Source organism: Nyctereutes procyonoides, unplaced genomic scaffold, assembly GCF_905146905.1.
Source record: "Nyctereutes procyonoides isolate TBG_1078 unplaced genomic scaffold, NYPRO_anot_genome, whole genome shotgun sequence".
NCBI classification, from domain to species: Eukaryota; Metazoa; Chordata; class Mammalia; order Carnivora; family Canidae; genus Nyctereutes; species Nyctereutes procyonoides.
Genome location: NW_026575020.1, coordinates 32,063,397 through 32,076,872, shown reverse-complemented (window position 1 = coordinate 32,076,872; position 13,476 = coordinate 32,063,397). Strand labels below are relative to the sequence as shown.

Here is a 13,476-nt window from a genome sequence, read left to right as displayed (position 1 = left end):
TCAGCCCGGAACACACATGTTCAGGAACAGAGTCACCCTGGTGCTCAGCAGAGCCGGGGGCCTGGAGGCCTGGCTTCTAGACTTGCCCCAGGCCTTCCAGGACTGCCTCTCCTGGACTCGGTTTCCCCACCTGCAACAGAAAGTGCAGACAGTATCTAAAATCCTTCCTGGGCTGTCTTGTGAGTCTGCCCAGACAGCCTGAATTCTCTCTGAATCCAGGGGGATTTCACATTCTCCCTGATAATATCTTGCACTGGCTTCAGCAAGTCCTGGCGCCGTATCCCTCAGTGCGAAGAGGCGCTAGGGCGGGAGGACGGGCCGGGCCAAGTTTTATGGGAGGTAACTGGATCCCAGCCACCCAGATGCTGGAGAGGAATGTGTGTCTGTGCAGCCAGCAAGGGCCTTCTGGTCGCAACACACAGAATGATGAGGCCCGGGCCCAGACTGCACCCCGGCCAAGGGTTGGGGAGCGGGGCCCTGCCACAGTCCCCCGCGACCCACACTCGCAGCACACAGGTGGGTGCACAACCCTGGCTGAGCAGCGTCTTCGTTTTGCAACAATCTCCCCAAGATGCTCAGGCCCCAAGCTTCTGTGAACCTTGCATTTTTCGAGGAAGAAGGGGAGGAGAGAATTGTCCCCTTGGCAGCCAACTGAGCAGATGTCCTTACCTCCCACACGGTGGCCTTGAGGTCCCTGCGTGGTGTTCCTGGTGCCTCGGCCCGAGGACAGCCACCCCCCTCCCCCCACTGCCGGAAAGTGGCGAGCACTTTGTGAGGCACAGCAACAAAGCAATTTTCTTCTGAAAACGAATTTCAGGTCAAAAGGAAATTACATTTCTTCTGATGGTGTGGAGTCCTCGCCGTGGCACGTTGGGATTCAATTCGCTCAGGGTGGAATGTTCGCCCACCTGCACACGTTGTGCAGATGGTCGGAGGCTCGGGCCTCCCAACAGAGCCCCCCGGGCCTTCAGTTTCCACCACTGCCTAAAAGCGCTTTGTAGGACCTGTGCAGTTTCACAGTGGCTCTAGAAAGTTGGGGGGCTATGGGCGGGACCCGTGGGTGTAGCCCAGAAATCCGTGTGGCCACAGCAGCGGTTCAAGGTGTCCCCTGGGGGATGTCTGCTTGCCGCGCAAGTGTAAGTCAAGGCGTGGCTAGAGTGAGCATGGATGGCCCTGAGGGACCCTGGGGCGTGAGCGTCAGAGATTCCAGAAGTTCCTCCAGGGCAGGACTCCAACCTTTTTCTGCAGGGAACGCTGGCCGTTCTCACTCTGCAGCTGCGGCCTCGCTCTGTGGGTGCAACAGCCAGCCGTCTTCCTCAGGGACCGTCCGTAGCTCTGATCAGTGGTCCCAGGGGCTCTGAACCTGTGGTCCCAGGGGCAGCTGGCTGGGCAGGGTCTGCGGCCTCCCCGACGTGCCCGGGGCCTGGGACCGGAAGTCTGAGGGCCGCACAGTTTCTACGGAGCTTTTCAGATCCTTAGGGACGGTCAAGTTTTTGGCATATGATTTGAGCATCGTACCTTTTATTTATTCTTATTCTTGGAATTGAGTTTCCAGTCATCCCCTTCACCACACACAACCCCACCACCAGCATCCCTACCACTCCCCCTACGACCGCACCACCATCTCCACCATCATCCCCATCACCACCATCCTACCACCACCATCATCCCCACTATACCATCTTCACCACCACCGTCATCCCCACAACCACCACCATCACCATCCCCACCACCAAGCCCACCACACCATCCTTACCTCCACCACCGTCCCCATCACCCCCATCACCCTCATCAACATCCCTGCCTCCACCTCCACTCCCCCCACCAACTACTGCCATCACCACTATCTTTACTACCATAATTACCTCCATCACCACCACCACGCCACCGTCACTGTCACCACCACTGCACACTTGTGGACTTGACCACTGGGAGAAATTGCACATCCCACTAGCAGAACATTATTAGAATCAAAGATATATTGAGAGCCTCCAGGGGGTTTGAAAAATGAAGATCCTTGAACCTATTTTCCCCCCCTGGGTTCAGGGCACCAGGCCTCTGCAGAGGGCTGTCCAGGCTCTTATCCCTGGGATCAGATCCAGCCCTTGCTTCCAGGGCCCCTGGGATCCTCACTTATTTAAGAGATGACTGAGTTGGAGGATGTGCCTGGTGTCAGTGGTGCTGTTACACAACCAAATGCCTGGAAACTTGTAAAACTGCCATGAGCTAATGTGATCTGAAAAGGTTGGACATGCTGGCCTGTGTCCGTGGGCGCATCTGCTTGAGCCCTCCTGCGATATTTACCCAGAAAGTCACACTCCAGGCTTGTCCGGATGACGCACATGCCCAGGGCATCCCACGGGAGCCATGTGGCCTCCCCTGCCTGGGCATCCACTGGGCATCCACGAGGCCTTTGATCTGAGTCCAGGCAGTAACTCAGCATCTCCCTGGATTCAAGTCATGTCCACAGAAAGCTGGTGGGAGTGCAGTGAGGCACCAAGCACGGGGTTGAGCTCCTGAAGCACATCTTACAAAAACCTAAGCACCCAAGATTTTACTGAAACCCAGCCACCCAAAAATAGTCAAATGAGTCAGTCTATGGCAGGGAGCATGCGCATCTTATGGCTTTGCACACGTGCTCTACAGTTGGAAACACTGGTTGAGCGCTTGCACAGCTGCTTACTAGTCCTGAGGCCTCCTCTGGGTGTGCTGGAATGGATTTGTACCAGCTGGAGAGCTGGGAGTTAAATCTGTGGGAAGACTGGTGAGTGCTGGTAAACTCATCAGTGGCCTGAAATGGGCCATGTGGGGGTATTTACACCACAGGAAGTGGTAAATGCTGCAGAATGACACCCCCGCCCCTGGTCAGAGCTGATTATCAAATGTTTCCCAGGACATCAGTGGGCCTGGGGCAAGTGACCGGACTCTCCAGAGCATCCCAATTCCTCATTTGTGAAATGGGCATGACGGTAGCACCGCCTCACCACCTGTGAGCACCCTGCCTGGGGTTTCATGGGGACAATTCTGCTGAGCACTCCCAGGAGCCTACGAAGGACACACCATTATCATGTAGGGCTTGCGGAAGAGACCCAGAGGGAAGCAGTCACTAGGGATGCAGCACTGGGGACTCAGATTTAAACCGGAGCCCACACTCTCAGCCACCACGGTGCCTGCTGCTTCTGCAGGCAGCTGGCGCCTCACCTCCCTGTGTCAGCATCTGCCGCCCGCCCCCCTTGCTCCTGGCACCGAGAACATCAAGAAAGTGCAAATCACCGAGTCCCTCGAGGCTTTAGGCGCCCATCCATGGAGAAAAGGGTGTTCTGTTTTTATCATCTCAACCTTTTTTAAGCATGTACTTCAGTAGTGTTTACTGGGTTCACATTGTTGTGCAAAAAGATTTCCAGAAATTTTTCGTCTTGCAGAACGGCAACCCTATGCTCCGTAACAACCCCCATTTGTCCTTCCCCCAGCCCCTGGTAACCACCATGTGCTTTCTGTCTCTTATGAGTTTGACTAATTTAATTCCATGAAAATGAAATCATGTAGGGTTCATCTCTGTGTTTGGCTTATTTCACTCAGCCTCTTGTCCTCAAGGTCTGTGCATGTTGTAGCAGGTATCAGGATCTCCTTCCTTTTAATAGTCGAATAACATCCCATTGTATGGACAGACCCCACTTTATTTATCTATTCATCTGTCAGCCAATACTTGGGTTGCTTCAACTTCTTAGCTATTGTGAATAACGCTGCTGGGAACATGCGTGTGCAAACATTTCCAGATCTTCCTTTCAGTCATTTTGGGCATCTACCCAGAAGTTGAATTGCTGGACGTGTGGCCATTCTATTTTTCATTTTTCGAGGAATCTCTGTACCGTTTTCCCTAGCAGTTACACCAGCTGTGCCTACAGGTTCAGCTTTATCCACATCCCTGCTAACACTGCTTAGTTTCTGGTTTATTTTATTTCGTTTTATGGCAGCCATCCTAGTGGGTGTGAGCTCGTATCTCATTGTGGTAGTGATTTGCATTTCTCTAATGATTAGGGATAATGACCATCCTTGCGAGTTATAATTGTTGGTCATCTGAGTATCCTCTTTGGAAAAAATACCAATTCGAGTCCTTTGCTCATTTTTTAGTCAGGTTATTTGTTTCGTTTGGGGTTGAGTTGTAGGAGTTCTTTATGTATTCTTGATATTAACCCCTTATCAGATATATGATTCATAGATATTTTCTCCTACTCAGTTGGGTGCCTTTTCACTGTTGGCAGTTTCCTCTGATGCACAGAAGTTTTCACGTTTGATGTAGTCCCATGTGACTAATGTTGCTTTTTGCTGCCTGTACCGTTAGTGTCATATTCAAGAGGTCATCTCCAAGTCGGGTGTCGTGAAGATTTCCCGTTTTCTCCTGGAAGTATTATAGTTTTAGGACTTACACTTAGGTCTTTAATCCATTTTAGGTTAAAATTTGTATATTAGGCAAGATCAGGGTCCATTTTCATTCTTTTGCAGGTGGATATCCAGTTTCCCCAACACCATGTGTTGAAGAGACTGTTTCTTCCCCTGTTGAGTGGTTTCAGCAGCCTTGTTGAAGATGACTTGACCATATATCCATGAAGGCTTATTTCTGGGCTCTCTTTCTTATTCCACTGGTTTATGTGTCTGCTTTTATGCCAGTATCACACTATTTTGATTACGGAAGCTTCGTAGTAAGTTATGAGGTCAGAAACTGAGAGTCCTGCAGCCTTCTTCAAGATCCTTTTGGCTATTTGAGGTCCCTTAAGATCCCCTGTGAATGCTGGAATGCATTTTCCTATTTCTGCAAAAAGTACCTGGGATTTTGAGAAGGATACGTTGAATCTGCCGATCACTTTGGGTGGTATTGATATCTTAATGATACTGTCTTCTGATGTGTGAACAAAGGATGTCATTCCATTTACTTGTATCATCTTTCATTTCTTTCAGCAAAGTTTTGTAGGAGTCTTTCACCTCCATAGTTTGGTTTACTTTTAAGTATTTTATTCCTTTTGATGCTATCATAAATGGAATTTTGAAAAAAATGTCCTTTTTGGATATTTCCTCGTTAAGGTAGAAGAATGCCATTGAATTTTGCATGTTGATTTTGTATCCTGCAACCTCGTTGAATGTGTTTATTAATTCCAACAGTATCTGGCGGGGGGCGGGGTGTCTTTAGGGTGAGAAGAGGCCTTAAATAAAACCCCTTTAAGGCCCTTCCTGATGACCTTCCATGATTTTGTGACTCCATCCAGAGCCTGTGGTTCCTGTAAGAGAGTGGGGCTCTTGTTTTGCAAGGGAATTTGCTTCAGTTCGGGGCTTGCTTTTAAGATCAATCCAATGCAGTCTTTACTGGCAGATGACTGTGTACCAGGAGCCATGTTTCCCATGAACTTGAGGAGCAGAAGCACTGGCCTCCTCTGTCTATCGGATGGGGGCATGGAGGCGGGGAGAGGTTGACCACATGGGGTATCCTCATTCTCAGCTCTCCACTTTTACTACATGTCCCTGCCCAGAGGAAATGAGGACTCCCCTAACTCTACTGCTTTAGTGGAGACAAATGCAGGATATCTCGAGAACCAATAATCCTGTGAATTTAGGAAGGCACCTGGAGTTCCCCAGACTTTCCCTCATTTTGCCAGAAGCAGAGGTCTATCCGCCCCTGTTTCCTTCCATCATTCAAGAAGTATTTCTTTAGCACCTACTGTGTGCTGGGCCCGAGCGCAAGGGTGCAGTGGAAAGCCAGGCTGGCCAGCCCCTGGCCTTTTGGGACTCCTAGGAGCTGCAGGAGGGCCTGGGGTAGCTCTATCCCACCAGTGAATTCAAGCTGAGCCCCAGTGCCTGACCCTCTCACTTAACTGGGAGCATGTATGTCTGACATGAACCTGCCATCCTTGGCCATTAGTGGGAGAGCTTTAAAAATGATTTTCCCTTTTTCAAAGCGAGATTGGCTTTGAGCCCCAAGCTCCTCCGTGGGCTGTCTAAAATTAGAACCCCGTTGACAAGGCAATCTTTGTCAGGGGCCCACGGCTTGCACTAGGGAAGCAGGGAAATGTCAACAGTACATTTTCTGTGTCAATTTTGAGTTTTCTGAGAGGCCTGGGCAAATGGCAACTCAGAGCAAATGTTCACTGTTTCAAAAGCTTTCAGAATCCAGCCCCTCAGCAGCAATGTGATTAAAGTGTCAGGTTTATAAGGAGCTGGGTCAATGTTCGGGAGAGTAGCCTCCACTCCCTCCTGTGTAGACAGGATCCCGGCCAGAGCTGCACAGGTGGGCTTTCCACTCATGGCAGTGATGGGGTAAGCGCTTCTGTCTCCATGAGCTCTGCATCTTGCTGTGCTCTCCTTGTCCCTTTTGTGACCAGGGCAGTCCTGGGGCTGACCTCACCTGTGGGAACACAGTGGGCTTCAGGATTTGCCCAAAGGCCAGGAAGCAGACACCTGTAGCTGGGTCTGGAAACAACAGGCAAGCAAACCAACTCAGCGGGACAAGTCCCCGGCCACCAGCCATCGGCCATTGGCCAGGGAGTTGTGCCCCCTGCTGCTTGTGGCCTCTGTGGTGCTGCTAGCCCAGTACACAGGTGTGCCCGCCACACGTACAGAGAGACCCGCTGCCCCATCCGAGATGTGTGTGCTCAGGCTCTGCATGGCGCCTCTGCTTTTGTGTTGTCCCCTGGATATTGTTTACTTCAGTCCCCACCATTGTGTGGGGCTGAGAAGGGCTCCAGTGACGTAATGTGTGAGAACTTTGCCCAGGGACACTGTGTGAACAGTACTGTCTTCTCCATGGGGTTGGGGGGCCCACCCAGCTCTCACTCAAATGACTGACAAACATCTGCAGCCTAGTGGCAAGGTCCTTCCAACCCCATGGCACATCTTTCTGTCCCACCCTCCCAGGGCAGGGAGGTAGACATGTGGTTCCCAGGCCTCAACTCTTCTAAGTCACTGTGTGAGCAGGTGTCCTGGGGAACTCACCTGCTCCAGCTCTGCACCCTGGACCCTGCTCCCCCGGAAGGACTTTCTGCAGCCTCCAACTCTGCTAACCTTCCAGCCGGGCCTGTGCCTCCCAGACAGGGGCCTTCCTTCCCAGCACTTGCACACTCTGGGCGTGGTTGCCCTAGAACTGGCTTGTGCTTCTGGCCAGGTCCTTCTAAGACTCGGGTCCTGGGGCCCGAGGCTGACCAGGCTGGGGAGCAGTCACAAGGACAACCCAGCGCCTGTCTGCTTCCCCTCCTGGTACCTCTGCACCCCTCTCGGGTGCAGCCATGGTGAGCCATGAGCTGAGCCACCGTCCTCCCCCCAACTCCTTCACCCACATCCTCAGCGCTTCTTAAAACAGACAAGGCCAGGCTCCTGACCCCATTTACAGGTGAGGAAGTTGAGGCCGGAGGGAGTCCGGGACACTCACCAAAGTGGTGATTGAATGGTGGCCTCCAAAACAGATGTCTGCATCTTGGCCCCCCGTCCAGAACCCGTGAACATGGCCTTAGTTGGAAATTGCATCTTTGCAGATGAGATTAACATAAGAATCTTAAAATGGGATCATCCAGGATCAGGGTGGATCCCAACTCCAATGGCAAGTGTCCTGATGACCAAAGTAGAGGAGACACAGACACAGAGCAGAAGCCATGTAACAGAGATCAGAGGGGTGTGACCACCAGCCAAGGAGCACCTGCAGCCACCAGAAGCTGGGAGAGGCAGGAGGGACCCTCTCCTAGAGCTTGCTGACACCGTAATGTGGGGCTTTGAGCCTCCAGAATTGGGAGACAATACCTTTCTGCTGTTTGAAGCCCCCATCTGGTATGGCCACCCCAGGACACTCACTCACACAGAGACCTAGAAGAGTTGAGGCCTGGGCACCATGTGTCTACTTTCTCACACTCCTAGCATTGACACTCCTTATTCTTCCCCTTACAGATTTCTTTTTAAAATATAAATATATATTTTTTAAAATATATATATATATATTTTTTGAAGTTCAATTTGCAACATATAGTATAACACTCAGTGCTCATCCCGTCAAGTGCTCTTAAGGATTTCCAGAGCCTGGAACTCTGTCCTCGGAGACCCCACTTCTTGGTGGCAGGCCGGCCTGGGCCCAGGGCCAGCTAAGGAGAATGGTGACAGTAGGCAGTGTCCACCAGTGAGTGGCAGCTGGGCCTTGACCTGGGTCTCCTGACCCGGGCCCAGGTCTGAGCACTGCCCTGTCCTTCCAGGTGCGGGCCATGAGGCTCTCCTTCGTCGGGGAGCTGGGCTGGGAGCTGCATGTGCCCAGGTCGGCCTGTGTGCCTGTGTACCAGGCTGTGATGACCGCAGGCACCAAGCACGGCCTTGTCAACGCTGGGTACCGGGCCATCGACTCCCTGAGCATTGAGAAAGGTATATGCAGGAGCCACACGGTGCCCAGAGCCATGCTGCAGGCAGGGCAGCTGCCGCCCCCTGCACTTCTTTCCAGCCCCTCTCTGCCTCCCCTCTACCCCTCCGTGTCTTCCTCCCCAGCCGACACCCCCCAACACCCTTCCTGCCCTGCCCATGAACTGCCCCACAGTCCTGGGGATGGCACTGGGGGTCTCTGGCACCTGTGCTTGGAGGGCAAGGGGGGCAGGTGCTTACCTGGCCTTGTGGAGCTGAATTTGGACTCAATGCTTGGGCTTACCCAGGAGGTTTGAAGAATATCTGGGCAGTGCTGCCCAGGTGCCTCTCCAGCGCTTCAACGGGCAGTGCAGAAGTCGGAAGGGGCATCTGTTCCTGAGGGCTTGCCCAGGGGACCTTTGGCAGCAAGAATGACACACACCCCTGGGGTCTTCGGATGAGCCTGTCCCCCACCTCTGCTGGGTGTTGAGCCCGGGTTCTCCTCCCCACAGGCTACCGGCACTGGCATGCTGACCTGCGCCCAGATGACAGTCCCCTGGAGGCAGGCTTGGCCTTCACCTGCAAGCTCAAGTCAGCTGTCCCCTTCCTGGGGCGGGAGGCCCTGGAGAAACAGTGGGCCCACGGCCTCCCCCGGCGCCTGGTGTGCTTCACGGTGGATGAGTGAGTATCCCAATGTCCTGTATCCGTCTGGTAGGGCAGGGTCAGCAAGGCCCCAGGAGATGCAGCGAGGGCACACCCTCCTCAAACATAGCTTTTGAAAGAGAAAGGTGTGCCTCTAAGCCACCTCCCTGCGGGTACATCTACACTGAGGGTCTGGCTTCCCAGTCACTGTGACCTCCCACTGTGTTCTGGTGCAGTCCTCCCCACGCCCTGGGCTGGGGCCACCATCCCCACTTCCAGCTGAAGACCTCAGGTGCCAGGGGACAGGGTAGCTCAGCTCTGTCCACTCAGCTCTGTCCTCAGGAGCTGGGCCCCTGCTGTCCCTGGTTTCCACTTGGGACCAGCTACTCTGAAATGACAGTACCAGGCTGCAGTCAGCACCTCCGTGGCTCCGCAGGACTCCAAGTAGCAAGAATCTCCAGGACGGTGGCGGCCGGGCCTTATTGATCTGCTGCTGACAGGCAGCCGCAAGTGGAGCCACTTCTCCCAGATTTCTGGAGCCATCAAAAGAAGTGTCAAGAGCTACAGGGAGGAGAGGGGGGAGGCAGAAAGGGAGTGGAGCTGTGGCTTGTCATCGTCCTGCTGCTTCTCCCCAGGCTCCTGTCAGGCTGGCCTTCCGCGTGCAGCTTGTCTACCTCCTGGGGAGCAGCTTAGCTCCAGTTTGGGGACGCAGACGGAAAAGGGGTCTGCGGAGCTCCTCCACCCCCGGCCCGCCAGAAAGCACCTGCAGCCTGATGCCAGGCTCTAGGAACAGCCTCGGACAGCACCTGTCACAGCCTGGCTCACCCCACCCAAGGGTTCTCTGCTGGGCTGCCAAATCCACCCGGTGCTGAGGCTATGGATGGTCTCCATCCCGAGGAAGGTCACAGCCAAGGTGCCAGCTGTGGAGCCGCTAGGAGCTGCCCCTCTGCTCTCTGTGGTGGGCCAGGCTGGTGGCCTCCCCGAGCCTGTTTCCTCGCCTGTAAACAGCATGTAGCCTGCAGGACGAGGGTGAATGAAAGAGCAGGGGTGTGCCGTGGAACATCCATCTGTCCCACCGTCTTCTCTCAGACGTCACAGAGGCCCCCAGACCCTGTCCACACACCTCAGCTCAGGGCGGGATCCACACAGCCACATCAGCATCAGAGGACCCAGCCTGGCTCCCCTGGGCTCGTCCCTCTCCTGGGGGGCACGTGGGGCTGTACCTGGTGTGGCCCTGGGCACCCGTCAGGCTCTCCCTACACACCACGAACGAGGCCCCTGGAGGGCCGAGTCGGAAAAGATCCACGTCCAGACTCACCGGTTACTTACGGGGGTGGCGCTGCGGTGACTACAGGTTAATCTGTGTTTTCTGTTCTGAATTTTCAAAGACTTTATAGTCAGCACTCATACCTTATGTTCTAAAGAAAAGGACTTTTGCGAGATTATGCGTCGTACTGTGAAAAGAGAGCCCGGAGGCGGAGGAAAGCAGGCCTAAGGGCATAAGGTTTTACATTGTTCAGAAGTCGGGGGAAACCAGTGGAAGGTGGGCCTTCCCCAATTCCCGGAATACCAAGGCCTGTCTGCAGACTCGGGGGCAGGGCCCGTTCCCGTCTTTTCTACTCGGTCGTCCAGGGCCAGGAGCCTGTGCGCTGGCATCTCCGGGGCGCCGAGCTGGCCCTGGGGTCGTGGGCGGGTGTGGCGCAGCACCCCTCTGGAACTCCAGGGCCCCAGCAGCCATCTGTCTTGCTTTTTCCAGAAAAGTGCCCATGTTTGGCCTAGAGGCCATCTGGAGGAACGGCCAGGTGGTAGGCCACATCCGGAGAGCTGACTTTGGGTTCTTCATTGACAAAACCCTTGCCTATGGCTACATCCGGGACCCCAGTGGCGGGCCGGTGAGTCCTGTCCCCTATCTCTGCCAAGGAGAGCCCGGTTCCTCGCTGGGCGCCGCGCTAGCACCTCTGTGCCACACACACCCCTGCAGCACCTGGGCGGGGGTGCCCGGGGTCACTGCTCATGGGGCCACATCTCTGGGTCGGGAGCACTTTCTGTGTTTTCTGTCTGGAAGAATCTAACTTTGGGATCTCCAGGATTCTGTTGGTCTGAAAGTCTCTAGGCCAGGGACTTCGGCTCCTACAGCCAGACACAGACCTCCAGCCTGGGGTAGACGCTGGGGTGAGCAGAGGCAGGGTTTGGGTCCTCTAGGACCATCGTCTTCTCTTTCCTACCTTCATCCCAGAGGCATCCCAGGCATGGCGGGCACACGCATCAGTGCACACGCCTGTATGCACACGTGTGTAGGCATGCACAGATGCATGTGCAGGCACATGCACATCCTGCCACGTGACCCTTTATAAGCCGGAATAACCCCCCACTGAGCCTGGTTCCTCCCTCCACACCCGGTTGGGGAGCAGGGGCAGAGAAAGGGCCCTTCGAGGCCCGGCAGGGGTCGGAGTCCCAGATGGCTGGAAGCTCTTGCCAGGCCAGCTGGTCACAGGGGTGAGGGGGCAGGGGTGGGAGAGGAGGTCAGGTGGCATGGGCCAGGCCAGGTGGTGTGAGAGCAGAGCAGGAGGAGCTGGAGTCAAAGTACCTTTATGGCCAAACCTGCTCACTTCCCTGAGTGTGCCCCATGAGCCCCGTAATAGCTGGGAAACTGGGGCCCTCAAATGCTCGGACTGCAGGGGCCAGGGCGCCCATTCAGCTGGCGCTGAGCTTTCTGGTTCTCTCCAAGAACTCAGGCTGCATCCCCCTACCTGTCCCCAATAGAGACTCCAGAGGGAGAGCCACCTGGGAGGGTCAGCGAGAAGGAGGAGGCAGGGTGTGGATGTGAGCCCAGGCAGGGTGCAAGGGATGAGCTGGGCCTGGCATATAGGCCTGGGGAGGGGTCAGGGCATAGCGGCTCCCACCCTGGGGGTCCTGGGGAACCTGGGCCCTGGGTGTGGGCTCTGTGCTGAGAGTAGGGTCCCTGAGCGGGGCCAGCATGCCAGGGGTCCAGCACATGGGCTGTGTACTGCTCCCGGGTTTCCCAGGGATTAGAAGTTTCAGGAACCGGAGGTATACGGCCCTGGGGGAGAAACCCCAGCTCTGCTGGGCCCCAGGCAGGCAAGTCCACGTCAGGGAACCTACCCACTCAGGGCAGCTCCCCAGTTCAGAGGAGGCTCTTGGCACAGAGAAGGGTTTGCTCATGAGGAGGAAGTAAGGCTGAGCCTCCCCTTTGGAAGCAGGTGGGCACGAGCCCAGCAGCCACCAGATAATGAGTGACCTGCATACCCTCTTCTTCTATAACAGGTCTCGCTGGACTTTGTGAAGAGTGGGGACTATGCTCTGGAGAGGATGGGGGTGACCTACCCTGCCCAGGCTCACCTGAGGTCTCCCTTCGACCCTGACAACAAGAGGGTGAAGGGAATCTACTGATGTGCCCATGGGGCGGAGTCTCAGCTGGCCGGGAGGTTGAGACCCACTCCGTCCCTTGCTGACCATCCGCACGGGGCCCGGCACCCTGACCCGGGACCTGGACCCCAACCAGACCATGGGCCCGCTAACCCCCCAAACAGGCACAAACCGAGTGGCCACAAGACCCAGAGGGCCCACCCCTCCCCCTCCCCCCTCCCCCCTCCCCCCAGAGCAAACCTGTAAGGCCTTGGGCGCAGGGAGCACGCAGGGAGCGCGGCGTGTGGCCTGCTACCAGCCTCTGAGAAGATGCTCGGTCAACCCTTGGTGAGCCCAGGGTGGATGCAGGGGGCAGAGATTCACCTGCCGTCCCGGCCTTCCTGGCGGGCGGACTGCCTGGAGCGCCACCGGAGAGTTCCCAGGTGCATCCAGAGCTGGCGACCGCGTGAGGCCCGACTGGTGCTGTCTGCCATGAGCACAGTGTTGGAAGCAGGAGCAGACGTGCCAGCGTGGCTTGGTGGCTGCCGTCGGGCCGTGTCCCAGATGCTGGCAGCCGGGACAAATCTAGAAAGCAAGCTCTTCCTGCCTTGACCTGCTTTTCACATGGGAAAGCCTTTTGACCATCACAGGGGAGCAGAAGCCAGGGGTGGGAGGGGCATCACTTGGGTGCCCTCCTCAGCCACATAGGGCCCCACCCAGTGCCTTGATTTCCCCAAGGGTGCCTCATTCACTGGGCCTGTAAGGAGGGCGTGCTGCTGGCTAAGAACTTGACGGGATCCTCATGCCTTGTGGCCTCCATTCTTGCTATTTGACTGGGACCCAGCTCCCGTGCTGACTCTCTTGTCTTGCGGCCCTGGGGAGGACTGTGTACAGGGTCTTCCAAAGGGGGTGACTGCCTTGCTCCCCTTCTCTGGGCCGCCAGAACTCACTAACATTGACCTGTGTGAGCCTCGTCCCTGCCTCCCTGGCTGGAGTGGGTGTCCCTCCTGCTCCACGCCCAGGTCCCAGGTCCCCCTCCCTTCCACCTTCTGGACTCACACCAGCAGGATGTCCCTGCCCAAGTATGCCTGAACCTTTGGGGAGCAGGGG

At 55.6% G+C, this 13,476-nt stretch overlaps 1 protein-coding gene across 2 annotated transcripts in view; it reads left to right on the top strand.

Annotated features, from left to right (window-relative positions):
- The window catches only part of SARDH (sarcosine dehydrogenase), a 62,212-nt gene extending 49,043 nt beyond the window's left edge, over nt 1-13,169 (top strand). For both annotated transcript variants that reach the window (XM_055318355.1, XM_055318361.1), the window contains 4 exons: nt 8,223-8,385; nt 8,871-9,039; nt 10,757-10,892; nt 12,286-13,169. In XM_055318355.1, coding sequence (XP_055174330.1) covers nt 8,223-8,385; nt 8,871-9,039; nt 10,757-10,892; nt 12,286-12,411 — 594 coding nt within the window. In that variant the 3' untranslated portion in view covers nt 12,412-13,169. The remainder of the gene's footprint in view (nt 1-8,222; nt 8,386-8,870; nt 9,040-10,756; nt 10,893-12,285) is intronic.
- Nucleotides 13,170-13,476: the final 307 nt, after the last annotated feature.